We start from the raw sequence: 23533 nt of genomic DNA, 5'->3' as shown, positions 1-23533 counted from the left end.
TCCCTTAGGAGCCCGGGCGAAGTCTACCTGCAATCACAGTTAGGGGTGAAGTCCGGCTCCCGTAGGAGTCCGGATGAAGTTTACCATCAGTCGAGGTCGGGGATGAAGTCCGACTCCCGCAGGAGTCCGGGCGGAGTCTTCCCGTAGCCGGAGTCGGAGACGAGGTCGGGGACGAGATCCAGCTCCCGTAGGAGTCCGGGTGAAGTTTATCAGCAATCGGGGTCGAGGACGAAGCCCGACTCCCGTAGGAGTTCGGGTGAAGCCTTTCCGTAGTCGAAGTCGGGAACGAGATCCGGCTCCCGTAGGAGTCCGGACTGAGTCTGGTAGTTGTAGGAAGCTACCGTCGGGGAAGTTCAGCCGTTGGCGAAGTCCGGGGTAGTTCGGATTGGAGTTGAACCTGACTGGAAGAAGTCCGGGAGGGATTCGGAGAACAGCTGATAGTCGTAGAAAGTCGGCTGGCGGCGGAGCTTAGTGAGCGCTTAGGGCGGTTTAATAGATAACTGGGGGAACTCATGTTGAAGGAGCTCGGGTGGTGTAGTGGGAGTTCGTCCGTCGGGGCAATTCACTCAGCATTGTGGAAATCCGGCTGTTGGAGAAGTCCGGAGAGATACCATCTGCAGTCGAAAGCCGGAGGAGTCCTGGGAGGGTCAATCCTGTTAAGAACTTCGGCTGAGGATATTTTATACCCAACAGGTAATATTTTTGTATGCCAAACTAAGAGAGCTTTTCACTGTGAGATACCAGAGAGAAAGTGGGATGAAAATTCTTCTTAGGAACGTAGGCTTTGGGTGGGTTTCATTCGTCCTTGGCATGAACAAAAGAGGAGATCGTTCTTTTCTCAGGTGAGAGATCTAGAACTGTTTTAGGTTTTTTGGATGAAGAAAAAATCAAAGAGAAGAGAGTCTTCATCTGATTTTTCTCCATCATCCAGCATTCTCCTCTGATCCATCTTCAACATCAGAAAGGTCTGAGGCAATCGAAAAAGGAGATTAAGTCAGATCTGCCATCAAAAGCCAACTGTGAGAGCTAGCACTCTGTGCAGGGCTAATCGATTCGAGGGGCTTCGTGTGGACCATCTATAGAGGCCGGATGCTTGCGTGGTCGCGAGTGATCAGAGAAGACTTCTAGATCTACGTTCTCGATCATAGAGTTCGACTACCCATGCTCAGGTATTGGGTTCAGAACTCTAAAAATGATAAATTAGATCTATTACTAAATGCTATTTTTAGTTCACATGTTTGTCATTTTAGATTCAGATTTTTATGCATATAAATTCATGTCATCGATCCGTTTGTAGGAGTTTTAAGATCAGATCTTATGCATGTATTTGTAGATTAAATAGTTTAATCTAATACTCTTCGGCTAAATTTTTTTTGAAATGCATGCATGAAATCCCTACGCATCCCAAAAGGAATGGTACTAAGATTAGATCTTAAGCACGTAGTATAGATTAAAATTGTTTAATCTGATTTTTCGCTGCATAAAAATTTTTAAAATACATGCTATGTACCTATCGATTTTCCAACCATTTTGTGTTCGCATCGAGTAATGGGAGCATGGGCTTCGCTGAGGTTGGGGAGGTGCGGGGGGAGAGGGGGGGATGACGGCGCAGGAGGGGCACCCCCTCCCCCTCCCCCTCCCCCTCCCCCTCCCCTGTCCTCTCTATTCATCAAAAAAAAAAAAAAAATACATCAGTGTTAAGGTGTCGTTGAAATCGTCGGTGACTTTAGCATGGACGGTAATTTGAAAAATAAGATGGGCAGGACTGTATTTTTGAAAATAAGAAATAAAAAAAATTAAAAAAAAATCCTAAGGAAGGACGGTTGGGTAAGACGAGTGCGGGGGCGGCAGGGCGAAATGGGCGATACGCCCAAAGCCAGAATGTTTATTCTAATCTTTCGCCACCTGGCCCATTGAAACTTGGAAGGAAAAGGGAGAGAGCAATGGAGATTTCGATGAGACCCCGTTCCGTCGCCTCATCGCGCTCTGATCGACGGATTCTTCTTCCGTTTCAGATCAAAGAGAGTCTGCCCACCTCCAGATTTCTCGCTTTTCCTGCCGATTCTCCGTTTTCTCGATGCAATTCGTCACGGATTCAGGTGAACAATTTCGTTTCGGAGAGAATACTTGCTTATATGCGGACGATCCGTTATTTTTTGCTTCGAAACTGTAGATTTCGAAGCAACTTAATCATTTAGCGTTTGATTTTTTTTTTTCCTTCCCCTGATTAATATATTATTGGTGCTGCTGGTTGGCCACGATTTGCTGATATTGCTGCATAGCTGAACAGAAATATGTGATTTTTTTGATATTTGAAGGAAAATTTAGGTCCAAATGATGTAGTATAGAAAATATATTCATTCTGCCTTTGGCTTAATTTGATCCTGGAAGAAAAGGATCCTGTTCTCCTTGTTTCTGTTTATGGATTTTTAGAAAGATGTCCAAATGCATTATAAGATGGGCTTTGCAAGGATGATAAAGTGTCACCCAAAAAATGGATGATAATGTAAAGGTTAATGTAGGGGTTGGGAATGAGCTGTTGGAGAACTTCGATTAAAAGTTTGAACTTGAGTGAGGTGATCGGGTTTTCCTAATAAGGCTTCACTTAGTTTCCTCATATGGCTAAAGGCTTCACTTAAGTTCTTGGAGCAGTCAAAAAACGCAAAAGGAAAAATCTATACGGTGGAGGCTACGCTTCAGTTAAGCTCTTGGAGCAGTCCAAAACAAAAAAAAAAAAAAATCCTATAGGATGGAGGCTACCTTGTATTTTGAATTCCTCTTTCTTTTTTGAGTCACGAGTCATAATTCTTCCCTTGTTATTGTAAGAAAAGCCAGTATATAATCCAAGGTTTGCTGTGTCGGTACCGATGGTCGTTCCGACCAGTCGGCAGCACGGTAAGGTACGGCCCGACGCACTTCACGCATGTGGCACTGCAGGTGTGAAACATGGGCAATGCCCCAGTTTCACGATTATTTTTAAAAAAGCCGAAAAATCATGAATCCGGCAATTGGTTTGCCGGCTTCACTTAAGTGAAGCCGGCAACCGGCAAACCAATTGTCGGCTTTACTGTTTTTGACTTTTTAAAAAAAAATCAAAAAGTGAAGCCCGCAATGGGTTTGCCGGTTTCACTATTCATCATCGTTTTTAAAAATTGCGATAAAGGAGCATGGTCGCCCTTATTTCGTGGCTGCGGCTCCGCCCAATTGGTTTCCACGGTCCGATGGCCACGACGGCCACCATGCAAAGACCAATGAACCTTCCGCGAACTTCACTTCCCTCTGGTGTTCCTTCTCTTTCTCTTTCTCACTCGTTTCAAAGTCTTATCGAACGATGATCGAGCCACAGAGGCTTCCACGGCCCTCCGACGACCACAGCGGGCTACCGTCGGCCTTCGGAGGCGTCTCTTCTCTCTCCCTCTCCTCCTCTCTCTTTTTCTCTCTTTTCCTCTCTTTCCCTCTCTCTCCTCCGATATACTGTCTTCGTTGGTCGAACCATATTGGTTCTCCATCGGTACGGCTCAGTACGGAATATACTGACTGGTTCAATATAGAAAATTTTGATATAATCTAGATACTTCTAGTGCCGTGGGACATATCTTTTTTTTTTGGTACAAACAAGTGCTCACACCGATCTAGCATGAGTGCACCACCAAAGGTCTAAAAATAAAATATCCTGCATGGGTCATGGGCAGGTCAAGTCCTGATACCAGATCCAGTCATCAGTATACTCAACCACGTAAGAGACAATCCAATCAGCAGTACTGTTCGCCTCCCGAAAGACGTGTTGAGCAAAAACTGCTGTGAAGTCTCGAAGGCAAATCCGAATGTCATGAAGGAGCGGGTGGACATCCTACTACATTGCGTCGCTCCGAATCCAGTCTATGACAATGGTAGAGTTGTCCTCAATGATGATCCTCTCAGCCCATAACTGTTATCGGGCACAGACAATACTAGCCCAAGCGGCACGAAGCTCTGCACTCGGTATGGAAGGCTCGAAGAGATATCATCACTCGGTCCCCAACAATCTAGCATCCGATCCCCGGATGACAAAGCCAGGACTATCCCTACCATTTTTGATGCTGTCATCAAAATTTATCTTGATATATCCCGAAGGAGGGGGCACCCAAAAAATAAAAATAACCCTCTAGATCGCTGCAAGAGCAGCATGGGAGCCCCAGGATTCGGAGACCTTAAGGGAGGGACCACAGTGTCGAAGCGACTGTACTCGACAGTCAAACAAAAAGCTCTCTCCAGCATTCGATGAGCGGATACCACCTCTGCTTCAAAGATCAAGCTCTTTCTGGAGAGCCAGATCTGACAGACGACATGTGCCATTCTTCCCTCCAGGCATTGGTCGACCCCTCAACAGTACTCTAATAGATTGCATTTAGAAAATGGGTCAGCCAAGGATCAGTGCTCATCTCCCACGACTGACCACCTGCCCTCCTCCAGATCAGTCTCGCTCTGGGCAATGCAAGAGGGCATGCTCCGTTGACTCATCCTCCTGCCCGCACATTGGATAGGAGACTGCAAGCTCCATTCCCCTATCCTTGAGAAGAGTGCGCATCGGAAGTCGGTCCCAAACAACCTTCCAAAAGAAGAGCCTCACCCTAGGATAAGCAGCCACTCTCCAGATCCAGGTGGCCTCAATCTTGGTACTCGTCGTAGGCCTGCATATCGCAGAAAGATCTCTCGGACAAAAAGAACAGTCCCACACCCTCAAATCCTGGCTGCGATGGATAGGAATCGGGATGGAGAGAATCTGATCCACAAGTGGGCCACCGAAGAGACGGATGATGTCTTATACTCTCTAATCCCTACCATCAACAGTGAGCAGGTCACAAACTTGCAATTGATCATCCACATCCGTGCTGACGTAAGTCGGCCATCGGACAAGAGGCAAGCTAGAAGGCATCCTGGTTAACATCCACCGACCTTCCATCTCCAATCAATCTTCTGATTTGGGTCGAAAGTGTTGGGACACGAGCACAAATCTCCTTTCAGATGAAAGAGCCACCCCGAGGAGCTCAAACCTCGGATCCCTAACTCCATGGCCCATATCGAGCCGTCATCACCTTGCTTCATAGACAATCCGACTGGATGAGGAATCTGGTGGCATGCCTGGTGATCGCAACCTCCTTCCTAATGAAAAGAGACTGAATCCCAAGGTCTGTATCCTCCACAAATTGGCAGACTACCCCTTAGGACAGTAAGTGGAGCCCACGACCATCATGCTTAGAGCCCTATAAGAAATTTCGGAATAACTGCTCCAACTGTCTGAGATAAGAGCTCAACATAATTGTGTTTGCCAAGAGGTAGACTGGTATAGAAGACCAATCTCACAAGTGTCAACTTGCCTATCATGGAGAGGGAGTTGGCTTACCAACTGTCGAGACGATCCTGGACCCGTTGCTCCATGGGCCTACAGTCAGCCCTCCGAAGATGCCGACTAGTGATAGGGACCCCCAGATAGATCAGAGTCTCGATCTGCTGTTGGATCCCTAACCTCTCTCGAATCATTTGCTTCACCTGGATCTTCGTCTTAGGGCTAAAGATAATTGTGGATTTCTGCAGATCCACCTATTAGTCGAAGCTCCGATAGTAGGCCTCGACGATAAATGCAAAACACCTTGCATTTTGGATTGAGATCCGATCAATCAAAAGGCAGTCATCTGCAAAGAGAAGGTGCGAGAGAGGCTGGACCTTAGGGGCAAGTCAGTAGGACTCCAACGTCGACCCCTGAACCGCTGCCCTCAACATCCGAGATAGAGCATCAGCACATAAGATGAACAGGTTAGGGGACAGAGGGCAATCTTGGCGTAGTCCAATGTTGAGTGAAAGAACTCTATCGAAGAACTATTGATCAAAATGACAAAACTCGGATGCTCCACATAGTCCATGATCCAATCAATCCACCTGTTTTGAAAGTTAAGCTCCCAAAGTGTCTGCCATAGGAAGCACTAGCTCAATCGATCATATGTCCGCTCCATGTCCAACTTGATTGCCATCAGACTTTGATGGCTCGAGGCACATTGCAGATCATGTATAAACTTCTGGATGAGCAAGACATGGTTAGTGATGAACCAGTCGCTTACAAAAGTATCTTGCTCAAGACTGATGAGATGAGGGACAATCGGCTTTAGTGGTTTGACCAAAATTCTGGCACATACTTTGTAGAGAGTGGTGTAGAGACTGATCGACCTCAAGTGTCCTAGAGTAGATGCATCTGGATGCTTCGAGATGATGGTGATCAAAGTCTTCTTCCACTCTTCTGGGATATCTTTGGAGTCAAAGACCATCTGCACGGCCTCCACCACCTCGCCTCGGATGGTAGGCCAGTACCGATAGAAGCAGAGAGGCGGTAACCTATCCAGCCCCAGGACTTTATCCTCTCCAAGGGACTAAAGGATCCCCCATACCTCCTAAGCAGACACTGGACGAGTCAAGGTCTCATTCTTCTGATTGGAGATATGGATAACTGGTCGGGACCCTTGGAAGGGGATGTCCTCACCCAAAGGCGCCGTTCAACAAGATCTAAAGAACTAGAAGATCTGTCCCCTGATCTCCTCACTGTCGTCCACCACTCCACCGTCACTCTCCTTTAGTTGCCTGATCCGGTTGGTCGACTTTCGAATCATGGTGGACTGATGAAAGAATCTGATGTTTCTGTCATCCTCCTTGATGTACTGCACCCTCAACTTTTGCCTCCATAGTATCTTCTGCTATCTAAGCAAAGAGTGGTGCACCGAGAGCTTGCAATGCAGCTCCCTTAAGTCAGTCTCCTGGAGGCCCTCCTTTTGATCCTCTCTCCTCTGTAGCTCCACAATGTCTACCTCCACCCTCTAAATCTGCCTGAAGATGTTGCCAACCTCAAGCTTGTTCCATCAGAGGAATCTGCATCTGGTTAGCTTCAGTCTCTGAGACACCCGATACCGTGCATCCCCATGAATCGGCATCCTCCAAACCTCCTTAATCAGATCTCACGAACTTGGAAGAAAGTCTAGAACTTCTTAAACCTGAATGGGCCCCTCGGCATGTGTTGGCCGTTAGTAGTGATGAGAATTGGGTAGTGATCCAACGCGATCCTTGGAAGATGCTGGATCTGGTGCCCAGGAAAGCATTGGAGCCAGTCGGCGGTGGCAAGAGCCCGATCAATCCTTTCCCAAACTCTAGCCATTTCCTCCCGATTGTTACATCAGATGAATTCGGTATCAGAGTAGTCAAGATCAATCAGATCTACATCGTCGATGAACTTCCTAAACTCTCTAGAGTCAATACTGTCCACATACTGCCTATCACCTATCTTCTTGTGGGGCCCCACAATACAATTGAAGTTCCTAGCGACAAGAGAGGGTAGGCCCTAGGACACCATCCTAGAAATCTCGGACCACAGCGACCTCTGCTTCCTATACTTGGTGTTCGCATAGATCCCGAACAAAAGTCAATGTCCTTTGGTCAGCTCGGAGATGACTAAAGCCACCTGTTGCTCATATCTGTGGAATGCATCCATCCTGATCGAGCCGCACCTCCACATTACCAGGATCCCTCTCGACATGTCCTGTTGGGAAACAGGCAGTTCAAAACATGCATTTTTTAAAATTTTTTACAGCAGAAATAGTAGATTAAACAATTTAATCTCCTACACATGTTTTAGATTAGATCTAAACTACCTTTCTAAGGATTTATGATATGAAAATAATGCATATAAAAAATTTGATCTAATAGGAAAGACTGCATCGATCGTATCGATGTCCTGAATCAGATCTAACGGTTAGATCTGATCTGATGAGTCTAGAACTCATCTGATCGCGGATTGATGATCACCGCTACTGATGAATGTGGTACGAGGTCCTTTCTGATGTCGAGCAGTTGCACAGCACGTCCAACCTCTACTGGTAGTCCACTCGAAGCTCCGAATAGATTGTCCTTTCCAAGAGTGCTAGCTCGTGTCGAAAGCTTTGGATGGCTGAAGATGACTCCTTTCTTCGGATCGAATGGACACCTTCGGATCAGAAGATGGAGCTTTTCGAGGAGATGGTATGGAAGAAAAAGAACAAAACTTTTTTGCATTTTTCTCTCACAAAGCTAAAACTAGGAAACCCTAGAAGCCCACCCTAGATCTTATGCCTAAAGAGGAACCTTCTTCCTTGTTTTCTCAGGCACAGATGCCCACCTCTCTCTCTAATTTTTCACACTTTCTCTGAGGTTCTCTCACTCCAAAAACTCATCTAATGGGGCATACAAAAAGACACCCCTTCTTAAGGTGGTGTCCTATCAAGATAAGGATAGAATTTGATTGTTTTGATTTTGGTTCAAACAGGATTTGATTTTATCACCAATTCAAATCAGATTTGAATTTCATTTTGAGCCAAACTCAATCATATCCTAGGGACTTAGAAAGGTGGGCGACAAACCTCAGATGGGCGCAAAAACTCCATGCAAAAAATCATTTTGGCGTGATGAGAAAGATGGTCGACGGTAAGGAAAAGTCTTTCCAATCTTGAACTCTAGGTTTAAGTTTGATTTCAAACCAATTTGAACTCAAACTTAAATCAACCAAATTCTAATCCAAGGAGGATCAGAAGAAGGCATCACACACCTTCTGAGCGAGAGAAATTCCATACGAAAACTACTTTCATGCGTGAAAAAGTGAAGGGCGTAGTGAAAGGTGGTGTAAGGAATTTTCTTATTCCATTCGAATTCGAATTCATTTATAATTGGGTTCTTGACCCAACCAAATTAGGTTAGATCCAATTAGATTACCTAATCCAATTAGGTAACAAATAGTTTCGATTAAGTCCTAATCAAATTAGAAATTAATTGAGTTCGAATCAAGAATCGAACATCCTCAGTGATTAGATCATCTTATAATCTAATCAGGTTAAATCAAATTGAATCTAATTCAATTAGATTTAATCCAAACTTTAATGCTCAATCAAATTAAGCAAATTAGTAATCTAATCGCCAATCAATCCTCCTACAATTCACCAACAACTAGCGAATTAATTTATTGCAACTTTTGCACAAGATTAATCATCAATCAAATTGACGATTAAATCTTAGAATGATTTTCAATTATTGATCAGCCACATGATCAGTCAGAAATTTTTTTTGACTGTGACCTTATAGGTTCAAACTTAAGCCAATAGTATAGGAACGAACTTTCTATACCAATCAAGGTGACCATCTAGCAATGGTATTCGACATCCGGATAGCTCGAAAGATTGTAAAGCATCATTCATGAACCTATTGGCATATGGTTACTGTATAATTCATCTCTTTGATCCTAATGCTCAAGGTGATCTGGGGTTTAACTGTCAATCTCGAAATAGTCCACTACATTGTATCTCAATCTTTCAAATCTATCACATGGATTATCCTGATCAAGATTTTATTGAATTGAAACATATTGATGTATTAACTCTTACTTATTTGGAGGGATCAATTTCATCTTGACTCACACACCGACTTCATAAGTACTTGATTGTACCTAGAAATCTTCAGTCATTGGATTAAAAATTCAGATAGTCTTGCACCAAAATACAATGAGTTGCTTGCAAGTCACCGTGGTGATCTCAGATTGGGGGGACACTTATATCTATATCTTTCGCGAGCTACTCTTGACAGTAGAGTGCTCAGCAGTTGGTCACATTCAATGAGATGTACTCTTATGTCTCACTTGTATGCCATACCAGTCTCTTCACATCACTTGATTACGAAGACAACCAACGCATATGACATACAATAATCTATGCTCTATAATCGCTATCATTCTAGTTATAACGTATCATTTGGTCGTGAACTTATTTTAAGGACTAAAAGATATATCCTCCTATATCGATTAATATAGTCTTAAGAACTTCAGTTCAATATTAGAGTTCATTAAGAAGATGTACACTATTTTATGATGAAAAAGCCGAATAACAATTTTATTAATTTATCAATTCATATACATTTACGTAATAAGCTCAACCATCAACATGCTGATGATTGACTTTGGAACACAATTCTCAATAACTCTCACTTGGACAAAAGTCAATCAGTACAGTATCATATATCCATCTTCAATTTATGATCTTGGAACTCCTTGATACTGAGGGCTTTTGTAAATGGATCGATTAAGTTTTTTTTTCTGTCGATCTTCTGAAGCTCGACATCACCTCGATCTACGATCTCCCTGATCAAATGGTAGCAGCATAGAATATATTTGGTGCGCTGATGTGACTTCGGTTCTTTCGTTTGAGCAATGACGTCAATGCTGTCGCAGTATAACAAAACAAGATCATCGAGGGAGGGTGCCACTCCGAGCTCGTCGATGAACTTTCGTAACCACACAGCTTCTTTCGTAGCATCGGATGCCGTGATGTATTCCGCCTTGCATGTAGAGTCGGCCACGGTATGCTGTTTGAAATTTTTGCAGCAGATTGCCTCATCGTTTGGGATATAGATGTATCCCGACATGTTTTTGCTGTCGTCATGATTCGACTGAAAATTGAAGTCTGTAAATCCCATAAGTTTTAAGTCGGTTTCTTCATAAATAAGTGACTGGTCCTTAGTATTTCTCAAATACTTAAGGATGATTTTTACAACCTTCCAGTGGTTCTCCCCTGGATCAGATTGGTATCTGCTCACTACTAGTGAGTATGCCATGTCTGATCTTGTACATGTCATAGCGTACATTATAGAATCCATTGTCGAAGTATATGGAATCCTACTCTTACACTTTTTCTTTTGAGGAGTTGTCGGACAATCCCTCTTTGAGAGAGTAATTTTATGACCTATCAGAAGATAGCTTTTCTTGAAATTTTTTCTGTTAAATCATTTCAATATGGTATCGATGTACGTGGATTGGGACAATCCAAGCATCTTTTTTGATCTATCTCTATAAATCTTCATTTTCAAGATGTAGGATGCTTCTCTCAAGTCTTTTATGGAGAACTGAGACGATAGCCAAATTTTTATTTTTTATAATGCAGGAATGTCATTTTCGATTAAGAGAATATCATCCACATACAGAACAAAAAATACTATCACAGAATTGTTAATCCATTTGTATATGCAGGGTTCTCCGCTCCTAATGAAGTCATACGTTCTGATCACTTTATCAAAAGGTATGTTTCAATTCTTACTTGCTTCAATGCATAAATAGATCTTTGAAGCTTGCATACCTTAGACTCGTCTATGGATGTGAAATCTTCAGGTTGTATCATATACACATCTTCTTCCAGCTCATTATTAAGGAAAGCTGTTTTCATATCCATTTGTCAGATTTTATAATCTAGATGTGCAGCTATCGCAAGCATAATCCGAATGGATTTTAGTATTGCTACAGAAAAGAAAGTCTCGTCATAGTCAATACCATAATGTTGATGATATCCTTTGGCAACTAGACGGGCTTTATAGATCTCTACCTTGCCGTCTGCACCTCTTTTTTTCTTGAAGATCCATTTACACTTTATGGGTTTTACTCCTTCATGAATAACTAATGTCTACACATCATTGATCTTCATAGAATCTATTTCGGATTTCATGGCTTCTAGCCATTTATCGGAGTCAGATTTCTGCATTGTATCCATGTAGGAGATCGGATCTTCGTTCTCATCGAGCTTAACAGGATCTCCATCTCGGATCAAAAAATCATAGTATCTGTCTGGATCTTCGTTCTCATCGAGCTTAACAGGATCTCCATCTCAGATCAAAAAATCATAGTATTTATTTGGTGGACGTGATACTCTATCGGATTTCCTTAATGGTGCATCAATAATAGGTTCTGGATTTGATTCAATTAAATCAGATTTTGTGGGTTCACTAGATTGTGTCGGTTTTTTTACTTGTGGAACTTCATCAAACTTGATTTTAGAAGCACTAATTCCTTCACTAAGAATTTTTTTTTCTAAAAGGGGTGTTCTATTGCTCACGCACACTTTTTGTTCATCAGCAAGGTAGAAATAATGTCTTGGTTTCTTTCGGATACCCTATGAAGATACACTTGTCAGTCCTAAGTTTTAGTTTGTCTATTTTTAAACGTCTGGTGTAAGTTGGACACCTTCAAATCTTAAGATGTGAGAGTATTGATTTATGTCCAGTCTATATCTCATATGATATTTTATTCGCGGACTTACTTGGAATCCTGTTAAGTATATAGCAAGCAGACTCGAGTGTCCCCAAAAAGAGATTGGCAGATTGGAAAATCCCATTATGGATCGAACCATGTCCAACAAAGTTTGATTCCTTTTTTCTGAGACGCCATTGTGCTATGGCATTACAAGAGGAGTCCGTTGTGAGAGAATCTCATTCTCTTCTAGATGTGTCAGAATTCATAGGAAAGGTATTCATCTCCTCGATCAGATCGAAGAGTTTTAATGCTTTTTTTGATTTATTTTTCTACCTCATTACGTAATCGTTTAAACATTTTAAATGATTCAGATTTGTTTTTCATCAAGTAGACATATCCATACTTAGATAGGTCGTCTGTAAACGTAATGAAATATTGATGCTTTTCTTTCGCACTTGTGCTCATCGGTCCACATACATCAGTATGTATAAGATCCAGAATATCACTGGCTCGTTCACCTTTTTCAGTAAAAGATGATTTGGTCATCTTTCTAAGTAGACATGATTCACAGGTTGGTAATGATTCACAATTATTGTCTTTAAGGATTTTCTCTCGGATTAACTCGTTCATTCTGTTCTTGTTACTATGATCTAGCCTATAATGCCAAAGGTAGCCATCCGAGACATCATCTATCCTAGGACGTTTTCTCGATATGTACATTACACTAGGCCATGATACAACGTAAATTTTATTGTTCAATTATCTGTGCATTACAGTAACACCATTCAAAATGATATCACAAAATTTTTTTTTATTAAAATTTCATAATTTTTTTTGGCCGGAAGACCTACAGAAATTATATTCAATAAAAAACTAAGATAAAAATGACAATCACTAAGAACAATGATATAAGAATTGAATACAAGTTTGATAATTTCGAAAGCTAGAACTGGAACTGATCTTCCATCTCCAACGTTTAGGAATCTCTCACCGTCTTCAAATTTCTTACTGATCTGAAGTCTCTGCAATAAATTGCAAATGTTAATAGGACTATTAGTATCTAATATCCAGATCATTATATCACAAATTGAGAAGTTGCAAGGAGTTATCATATAATTACCTTGCTTAGCAATTGATTGCTTTTTTTTCTTAGGCCTGTTCGGATCAAGGGAAGCAATGTATTGAGGACAGTTCCTCTTTCAATGACCCTGTTTTTTACAGTAGAAGCACTCTATCTAACTCTGGTCGGACTTGGACTTCATGGTCTGACCCCCAGCACTTGGCACCTTATTTTTCTTCTTCTTCTTCCTTTTCTTAAAGGGACAACACTCGTTTGAAGAAGATCCTCCTATTACATTCACCATCTCCTTGTGGAGCTAGTGGTTTTTCTCAAAAGTCTGTAGCAATCCCAACAAATCGTGGTAGTTTACTATAGGCTTCGTCATTCGATAATGACTGAGAAATGGTAAGTAAGACTTCGACAGAGAATTCAAAATTGTATGTTTCTCAAGCTGCTCATGCAAGGAAAAGTCGAACTTGCTGAGGCATTCGATTTGTTCGATCATGTATAATACATGATCGATTACTGATGCCCCCTCCCTCATCCTGGCATTGAAAATGACATAATTGGTCTTGTGCCACTCAACGTCGTCGGGAGTATCAAAAGAATCGTTCAACACTTTAAGTATTTCTTCTGGCTAAACTTTCTTGAATTTGCGACTGAACTCGTCGTTCATAGCTGTCCGCATGATACAACGCACCGTGGTGCGATCATTGAGTCACTTCAAGTAAGTGTGTCGAACCGCACCACGAGCATTGGGAGTGGGTTCCTCAGATGTTGGATCTGTCAGCATGTACAAGATTCGCTCGTGCTCTAGGACTATCTTCAATTTTCGACACCAGCTATCGAAATTGGGTCCTTTCAGCTTATCACTGTCTAACAGTGATCGGAGTGATAAATTGGTGGCCATAACTGCAAAAGAAAAATCAAAATCTAAGTATATGAATCGATTAAGCCTAAAGACATGGGCTTTAGTCTAAAGGTTCTCCCACTATTTTAAATGAATTGGTAGCCTCTACCTCTAATTTCAGGAATTATTCTAATTTTTTAGCGGTATTAGAATCCACACAGTTGCACATGAGCCCGACTTTGGCCGGCTCACTCATGTGCATCTTATGGGTAGGTTCTTGACCAATTATTTCATCAAACAATTTTTAGTAGTTAATTTTGTCCCAAGATCCTAATAGTAGGTTTTGGCCTCCACTGAAAGTTTTGGTTAGGTCCAACCATTAATATGATCATACTCAGGAATCTAACCACAAATGATCAGATTCGATTTTGATCGGTCATCCTGATCACCCATAAGAGAGACTCGATTGAGTCGTCATATTATGAATGATAATTTCAATAGCAGATGAGCATCAGATCTTTGGGCTGTCCAATGATCATCTAACTATTGAACCCATTATCATCCAACTTAATGGGAGGTTATGATCTAGTCATCATCATAACTATTCATTTTTAGGGACCTAATAATTTTAGATGATTTAATTAATTGAATTGATAGATGAGAAAAGACTTGATCAGTTAATCTTAATCCACCCACTGGCTTCATCAAGTTAGATTAAAGAAGATTAGGTTCAATCTGATCCATCTAATCAGTCATAAATCCTTCCACTGACTTCGTCAAGTCATGAAGAGGACTCAAGATAAGTTGAACTAGGGGTATCTAAATCAGTCATATTGATTTTTTAGTTAGCATGGATCAACCCTAATCATTAAGTGATCTAATCAAAATATGATTGAGCACGTTGGTTAGGTAAGTGAGATCGGTGGGAGGGATATGTCATTAACTCGTTATAGATTCAATCTATGCAAGTAGCTCCCAATTAGTGACCACCAATCAAGACTGCCAAACTTATCTTAGACACCAACTGATTAAACAATTTCAATTTGATCAGCTTATAGACTTGGGTTCGATCACGGAGCTACGATCAAGGTTCATCTTGGTCTAATCAAAGACATGGACTTGACTAACTTCAATTATTGAGAATTGATCAAAAGAAGAAACTGATCCAATCAGAATTAACTATTAATTAGATTTGATCAATTACTAACATAGTCCATTATTAATGATTTCTAATCCTAGGTCTAATCCAGTTAAATGGACTTGACTTGAGTTAACCCATTAACCCATGAATTATGAAATTGATGCTTTAGATCTTTGATTCTCAAATCTAGATCACTTAATTCTCAATTAAGTTTTGGACTGACATGTGTTGGGGTTCGGTGTTTGAAAACAGTTTCAAATTTTGTAAAATATTTTTATAAACAATCATACAATGATTAAAATCCTAATTTCAGATCTAAGATACATTAAATCAGATCTAAAATAAAATTTTAAAATTTTTTTGTTATTTATCTTCATGAAAAAGACCGCGCCGCACCTCTACACGTCATAGGAGAACTTCATCGAATGGAAGGAGAGGGCCGTAAAATCTTATTTTCTCCTATGACCGGACGGCTATGGGGATCTATCCAATTAGATTACTACACTACTCAGATTCTAGATTAATTATTTGGATCTAATCTAAACAATTAAAATCAGATTAATATCAGATTATATGTAAAAAATTTATGTCATAAGAAATCAAAGCTCTGATATCATTGTTGGGAAACAGGTAGTTCAAAACATGCATTTTTTAAAATTTTTTATAGTAGAAATAGTAGATTAAACAATTTAATCTCCTACATATACTTTAGATCAGATCTAAACTATCTTTCTAAGGATCTATGGTATGAAAATAATGCATATAAAAAATCTGATCTAATGGAAAAGACTGCATTGATCGTATCGATGCTCTGAATTAGATCTAACGGTTAGATCTGATCTGATGAGTCCAAAACTCGTTACCTGATCATGGGTCGATGATCGCCTCTGCTGATGAACATGGTAGGAGGTCCTTTCTGATGCCGAGCAGCTGCATAGTGCGTCTGGCCTCTACAGGTATTCCACTTGATGCCTCCAATAGAGCGTCTTTCTCGGGAGTGCTAGCTCGCGTCGAAGGCTCTGGATGGCTGAAGATGACTCCTTTCTTTGGATCGAACGGACACCTCTAGATCAGAAGATAGAGCTTTTCAAGGAGGAGATGGTGTGGAAGAAAAAGAACAAAATTCTTTTGCGTTTTTGTCTTACAAATCTAGAACTAGGAAACCCTAGAAGCCCACCTTAGATCTCACGCCCAAAGAGGAACCTTCTTCCTCAATTTCTCATGCATGGATGCTCACCTCTCTCTCTAATTTTTCATGCCCTCTCTGAGGTTCTCTCATGCCAAAAACTCATCTAATGGGGCACACAAAAAACACCCCTTCTTAAGGTGGCGTCCCATCAAGATAAGGATAGAGTTTGATTGTTTTGGTTCTAATTCAAATAGGATTTGATCTTATGACCAATTCAAATCAGATTTAAATTCTATTTTGAACCAAACTCAATCCATATCTTAAGGACTTAGAAAGGTGGGCAACAAACATCAGATGGGCACAAAAACTCCATGCAAAAAATCATTTTGGCGTGATGAGGAAGATGGTCGGCGGCAAGGAAGAGTCCTTCCAGTCTTGGACTTTAGGTTTAAGTTTGATTTCAAACCAATTTGAATTCAAACTTAAACCAACCAAATTCTAATCCAAAAAGGATCAGAAGAAGGCGCCACACATCTCTTGGACGAGAGAAATTCCATGCGAAAATCACTTTCACGCATGAAAAAGTGAAGGGCATAGTGAAAGGTGGCCCAAGGGGTTTTCTTGTTCCATTTGAATTCGAATTCATTTCTAATTGAGTTATTGATCCAATCAAATTAGGTTAGACCCAATTAGATTACCTAATCCAATTAGGTAACAAATGGTCTTGATTAAGTCCTAATCAAATTAAAAATTAATCGAGCTCGAATCAAGAATCGAACATCCTTAACGATTAGATCATCTCATAACTTAATCAGGTCAAACCAAATTGAATCTAATTCAATTAGATTTAATCCAAATCTTAATGCTCAATCAAATTAAGCTAATTAGCAATCTAATTGTCAATAAATCCTCCTACAATTCACCAACAATTAGCAAATTAATTTATTGCAATTTTTGCATAAAGTTAATCATCAATCGAATTGACAATTAAATCTTAGAACGATTCTCAATCGTTGATCAGCCACATGATCAGTCGGAAATTTTTTTTAAGTGTGACCCTATAGGTTCGAACCTAAGTCGGTAGTATAGAAACAAACTTTCTATACCAATCAAAGTGACCATCTAGCAATGGTACTTGACATCCGGATAGGTCGAAAGATTGTAAAGCATCATTCATGAACCTATTGGCATATAGTTATCGTATAATTCATTCGTTTGACTCTAATACTCAAGGTGATCTGGGTTTAACTATCAACCCCTGAATAGTCAACTGCATTGTATCTTAACCTTTCAAATCCATCGGATGGATTACTTTTGCCAAGGTTTTATTGATGCATTAACTCCTACTTATTCAAAGGGATCAATTCCATCTTGACTCACACACCGACTTCGCAAGTACTTGATTGTACTCAGAAATCTTTCGTCACTGAATTAGAAATTCAGATAGTCCGACACCAAAGCATGGTGAGTTGCTTGCAAGTCACCGTGGTGATCTCAGGTCGGAGGGTTACTTATATTCATATCCTTTATGAGCTATTCTTGACAGTAGAGTGCTCAGCAGTTGGTCACGTTCAATGAGATATACTGTTACATCTCATTTGATGCCATACCAGTGTCTCTACACCACTTGGTTACGAGGACACCAACACATATGACACACAACGACCTATACTCCATAATCGCTATCATCCTAGTAATAGCGTATCATTTGGTCGTGAATTTATTTTAAAAACTAAACGATATCTCTTCCTATATCGATTAAAATAGTCTTAAGGACTTCGTCACAACATTGGAGTTTATTAAGAAGATATACACTATTTTATGATGAAAAAATCAAATAACAATTTTATTAATTTATCAATTCATATATATTTGTATAATAAGCTCAACCATCAATAGATTGATGATTGACTTTGGGACACAATTCCCAACATCCTAGATTCCACAATATAATTGCTCCACGCTATCGAAATCTACCATCTGGCTCACACGAGACTCGCCCCAAAGAGTTGGGTTTCGAGCAGGACACATCAGGGCCATGCTTTGGATCAATCTATCGAAGGTCGACCGGAATGAGGGCTTCCTCACCCCTTGAGTATTCCAGATCAGTATTTTCATCATACAGCTAGTTAGAAGGGGAGTCCGCACCAGAACCCCCCTTAGCCTAAGCATCAACCTCCGATCTAGCTGTCGCTAGGTCCATCGCAGGCAGACTATCTCCCTCTTTTTGGATGGCTTATCTCTGTTGGATAACAACATCCTCATGCTCTCAGATCGGGCTTCCTCCCGCCACATCCATATGCATAGGTGCAGTCCTCTATTCCGAATGCCCCACCTCAACTGTGGGCCCTGGATCAAATGCCACCTCCTCCTATTGAACCAAGGTCCTCCCCTCCTCCAAGGTCGTTGCTGCGAAAATGAAGACCCCAGGACCTCTAGCACCATTTGTCGACTCCATGCGGGTCTCTAGAAGGACCAGAGCTTTGCCTTTAGCCTGGTTTGGCTTGGCAGGCCCTTTCTTGGACCCACTGATATTCGAATTCCGCCCAATGGGCTTCACAGGCACCTGGCCTGCATCAAATTTAGGGGGTCGGGGCCTTTTGGGCTAGGAAGAGGCTGCCCCAGTTGAACCCATCCACTCGCCTCCACCCAGTCCGAGTCCACTTGGTTCGCCTTCGATGCGGGCTCAGTGGCCCAAGTATACTCAGTCTCTTTCCTCAAGCCGATCGATCCCTCCAGGTTGGGCTGCCATCGGTGGATGGCTACCAGCCACATCCCCAAGCATGGACTGTCAACATCCGCAACCAACCCCTCCTCGTCAGTCGGAGCCTCCATCTCCGAGCTACGAGAACCTTTGCCAAAAGGGCCCTTTTGTGCCCATGATTTCAGCTCTCGATCTCAACGGCCAGGAGAAGTCGATCCTCACAGCGGCTTGGGCAAACCCAACCCTCCTCTCCATCATGTAGTCGTTGATCGAGGAGAACTCCCCGGCCCGGCACAGAAGTCTCCGCAATGCCGCCTCCTCCAGTACTCCATCAGAAGCCGCAACAGTCGAATCCACACCAATGCCGAGTTAATTGCCCCCTCTATCGGGAAGAATAGGGCTCCATCACCACCACCTGACCAACGACTACTCAAGGCCGATTGAGAACTTGATCCCTCTCCCCTGCCTCCTTAAATCTGAAAAGGTAGAACCCCCTCTCCAGCCTGTGCCCCACCACCTAACCTTTAACCCCTGCTGGTAGCTGGAACTCCCTCGCCACTGTCTTCGCCGCCACCCTCCGGCCGAAGCTCCTTGCCACCACCATCGAGGCTGTCCGGCTTGCTGACTCCTCTCTTAACTCCTCCTCTGGAAAGTGGACCACATCCAGGAACCACTTCATAAGATCCTCCCCCTCCTTTGGCAAAGGCTCCGGTGAGATTCATACGATATGGCCTTGCACCATCCGTCTCCAACTTAGATCTTGCTTAGCTCCTGCCTTTGAGGTCCCCGCGCAGTTCACAGGGATGCCTGCCATACTTCTTCTGTGATAGTGCTCGCTACGGCCCGTCAGATCACCAGCAATCACGGGAAACAGGGCCGCAGTGGTAATCTTAAAGCACAACGGTCGCGAAAACAGCTACTATTCAAATGGAAAGCCAAGGAACTATCTATTCAAACATTCAATTGAAAATATAAAGGAATTATGTGCAAGTGCTAATCCATGGCAATCATTTTAATGGATTACCTGGTTTTGGTTAGCAACACTTTAGCTTGCAAAATTCTTTATCAACTGGTCTTTGAGCTTAAGGCGCATATAATCTTTCCCCATATCTTTCAGTGGTATATCAACTAAAACTTTTTAAAGATGTCTAATAGGGATCATTGGCAGTACATTGCATATTTGTTATCCAAAATAATTTATTTGCTACAGAGGCAGATTGATTGTGTGCACTGAATGGTCATTTCGTGTACAGATTAAACCAGTGGGTACTGCTAAGCTAAAATATGATAATGTGATGAAATCAGCTTTATCCTTTTTTTGTTGTTTACCATACCTTTATATTCAAAGAGTATTCAAATTATTTTCATCTTTTATAGCTGGAGTCATTTTTGTGCATGCAGTTAGGATATATATACATGTAAATGAAGTACATGCATAGCTCTCTGAGTACATATATAGACTGGATACTTTTTTCAGTTACTAAAGGGAATAATGAAATGAGCCTTATGTGTTATACTAGTGCCAATGTTTTTCCATATATGTTTGATAACTTTTTTCCTTTTCTCTTTTTTTCATTTCTCTCCTAACTTGAGCCAGGCCCACCCAAATTGGGCTGGCCGTATTATTGACCATAATCTCATTTATTTCATAGTAGGACATACAACGGAGATTATTAAACAACTCTTTGATCATCTATCTTTGCTCCTTGCCTCTCATTTTTGATGAAAAGTTCTTATAAGGAAGCCCTGATATAATGAATGCTAGACATGTTATGTTATGCTTGTTAAACCTGGAAAACTGACATTCTATTTCAGAAGAAAGTACTCTCTCTCTCTGTGCCTTATCGTGGATATTTGTGGTAAATCTTCATTATATGTACGGAAATTTTCTTTAGATTTGCACAAAAGAAGGCATATCTGCAAGCTAGAGACGTATTTAAAGACAACAGCAGCTATGCAGAATCAATAATTGTTTTCCTTGCCAATGTCTCTGCCATATCCATAACATGAATTTCAGCGTAATCTTTTGTTTTTAATCTTACAGATTAAATTAAGTTCCATAAATGACTTGCAAAGATGCAGAAGCAAACTTGAATCTTTATTCTGTTATGACAAGTCCATTCCAGAGGAAGCCATTGAGGAACCGGTTGGTGTCACTTTGAGTAAAAAGGAAATAGGCGACAACCCACCTTGCATGGATTGTCAAGCTAAAGGTGCTGTCCTCTGTGCTACTTGCTCAGGTTCGGGTTTGTATATTGACTCGATACTGGAGAGCCAGGGAATCATTGTGAAAGTTAGGTGCCTAGGTAATAAGCTCATTCTTCTTTGTTCATGCCATTATTGTTAACCTTAGTTTACAGTATCATTTGAAACAGTAATCTATATCAAGCACATGTATCAGTAAAATGTAGAACTTGAGTAGCAATATCTGTAGAAGAGCTTTTTGGAGATATGTATACTTCTTTTTCATCATTTCGTACCAATTATTGTGCAATATAAAATCTTTTCAGGATCATAATTCTGAGCTTGTAGTCTTTTAAAAAAGGAAAAATTAAGAAGCTTCAGATAGTGGATTGATGTAAGATCTATGCATTATTTCTTGACTAAGATTTTGTTTCTGCATTTACAGAAACGCTCCCTCCAAATAACAATAACATGACAATACAATAAAATTTTGCATGTTCATACATGCTTTCCTTTATGCTATGTTTTTAGAATGAAATCATCATCAAGATATAGTAATTGTACATCCCCATCTGAGGTTGCATTTTGTCTTCCATATGCCTATTTCAGTGCTCTACATATATAATATTTGCATTACTTGAGTTTACTTCCTTGGTTTATTCGAACTTTCTGATATGTAGGTTGTGGAGGCACTGGAAACATCATGTGTTCAAGATGTGGAGGGCGAGGTCATAGCAGAATGGACTAAATCTGCAGTTATATTTTCGCCTTTGCCTTGTGCTATGAGCATTTTTCAGTATCAGTAGTGTCAATTTTGATTCTTCTGTAGTCTAAAATCTGTGAATTGAATGGTAGACAAAGTAAACGTGTTGATGCAGTTCTTTTTGAAAATGAGGCTCATTGCAATTGGAAAATGGTAAAGAGCAGATCTACTAGGTTAGCAATTACTAGGGACAAATTCACTTAATTTCTATGACAACATCTTATCACTAGTGCAAAATCATAAACTGGTCCAAAATCATAAAAATATGAGTTTGTATGGTTTGAACTTCGACATGTTTATTGCAATCATGCCTCTCAATAATCTCATTAATTTTTGTCATTTTATTTATTTGGATTTAAGAACTTAGTACCTCATTGGTACTTAATTTACAATTAAAAACGTCATTTAGTGTTATTCTGCTCATTCTCCTCTTCCTTTTGGTTTTGCCTTTTCTTTCAAGTTATGCAAATGTAGTACCGTCTTTTGCGCTGGTTTTGCCTTTTCTTTCAAGTCATGCAAATGTAGTACCGTCTTTTGCAACCCCCCTCCCCCCCCCACCCCCGAGCTTGCTAGTCTTTATTGTAACAACCTCCTCATTGTCCTTGGTTCCATTTTAGTCTTTGTTTCTTTCTTCCATTTCTGGCTCGATGATGATATCGTTTGATGTTTGTTTTCTATACTTGCCTTACCATTTTTTCAGTTCTTGCTCCTTTATGATGCATCTCTTCCAGATATGGTCATGAGCTTTAATTCACCTTTGTTTGGCAGATGACTTTTGCTAAAGCATTGAAAGTGAAAGTTTTAATGGTCACGAGCATGTGGTGCATGCAGTGCATAGGAGGGATTGGGGGGTGGCGAGGAAGATGAGAGACAAAAATGTGGAGTTGAAGGGATGGAAGGAAAAAGGAAAAGAATGGATGTTACTACATTTCCCCAAGTATCCAGACCTGAAAATAAGCCGAGCTTTGTGTGAGCAGCTCGGGCTTGACTAGTTCAACTTCCAAATGTGCTGATCTCAAACTTTGAATATAGATTGTGTAACAATAAAGCCAAGCTTAGGGAGATGGGACTTCATTTGGTTAAGCTCGTGGATAGAACCAGGTTATATATATTATTTTATTTGGGTAGTGTTTGGATCACTTCAAGTTTTTAGCTTTTTAAAGTCTTAAACCAGTTTCTGTTTTTTTCTTTCTGAAAACCGAAAACCTGAAATCTGTTTGGCAGTCAATTGGGTTGTGCTTCATGGTTGCTGCAGCTACGGTGGACTCTTGCAATTGGTGGCTCCAGCAGGCTGGTGGCCGGCAATGGATGATGGTGGCCGTCAATGGTGGCTGGGGTGGTGAGGGCAGTTGTCACAGATGGTTTTGATTTTTGAAAACTTTGAGAAATCAGATTTTTCAGCTCCACAATTTCTCGGGACTAGAAAAGAGTCCAAAAAACTGAAATTAAAAGTGAGGTCACCAAACACCATTTTTGCCTTGGTTCTCGTAGTTTTGAAAAAAATCGAAAACTGGATACGCCAACCATGCCAATCAGAGCCTTAATATTTGAATTAGCTGATCTCAAGTCTCACTTCAAAAGCCCAACTTCTAGTCAAAATCCCTAGTTGTTCTCTAGAGCTCTTCACTTTCTTATTCTGTCATGCTC

General features: G+C 41.0%; 1 protein-coding gene across 1 annotated transcript; it reads left to right on the top strand.

Moving 5' to 3' along the window:
- Positions 1-1817: 1817 nt before the first annotated feature.
- Positions 1818-23025, top strand: LOC105036138 (uncharacterized). The gene is made up of 4 exons (XM_010911881.4): positions 1818-2099; positions 20984-21245; positions 21804-21878; positions 22655-23025. Exons 1-3 carry the CDS (start codon positions 1944-1946, stop codon positions 21869-21871), a joined length of 486 nt encoding a protein of 161 aa, XP_010910183.1. The 5' UTR covers positions 1818-1943; the 3' UTR covers positions 21872-21878; positions 22655-23025.
- Positions 23026-23533: the final 508 nt, after the last annotated feature.

Source organism: Elaeis guineensis, chromosome 6 (assembly GCF_000442705.2).
Source record: "Elaeis guineensis isolate ETL-2024a chromosome 6, EG11, whole genome shotgun sequence".
NCBI lineage: Eukaryota > Viridiplantae > Streptophyta > Magnoliopsida > Arecales > Arecaceae > Elaeis > Elaeis guineensis.
The sequence above is the reverse complement of the archived record's forward strand: the minus strand, read 5'-3'. Positions and strand labels throughout refer to the sequence as shown.

Bases quoted from the DNA above. Each gene is read 5' to 3' on its own strand.
- LOC105036138 (XM_010911881.4), top strand. From the start codon at position 1,944: ATGGAGATTTCGATGAGACCCCGTTCCGTCGCCTCATCGCGCTCTGAT. The intron at 2,100-20,983 runs GTGAACAATTTC...TTAATCTTACAG, and splicing joins GCAATTCGTCACGGATTCAG to ATTAAATTAAGTTCCATAAA. The intron at 21,246-21,803 runs GTAATAAGCTCA...TCTGATATGTAG, and splicing joins TGTGAAAGTTAGGTGCCTAG to GTTGTGGAGGCACTGGAAAC.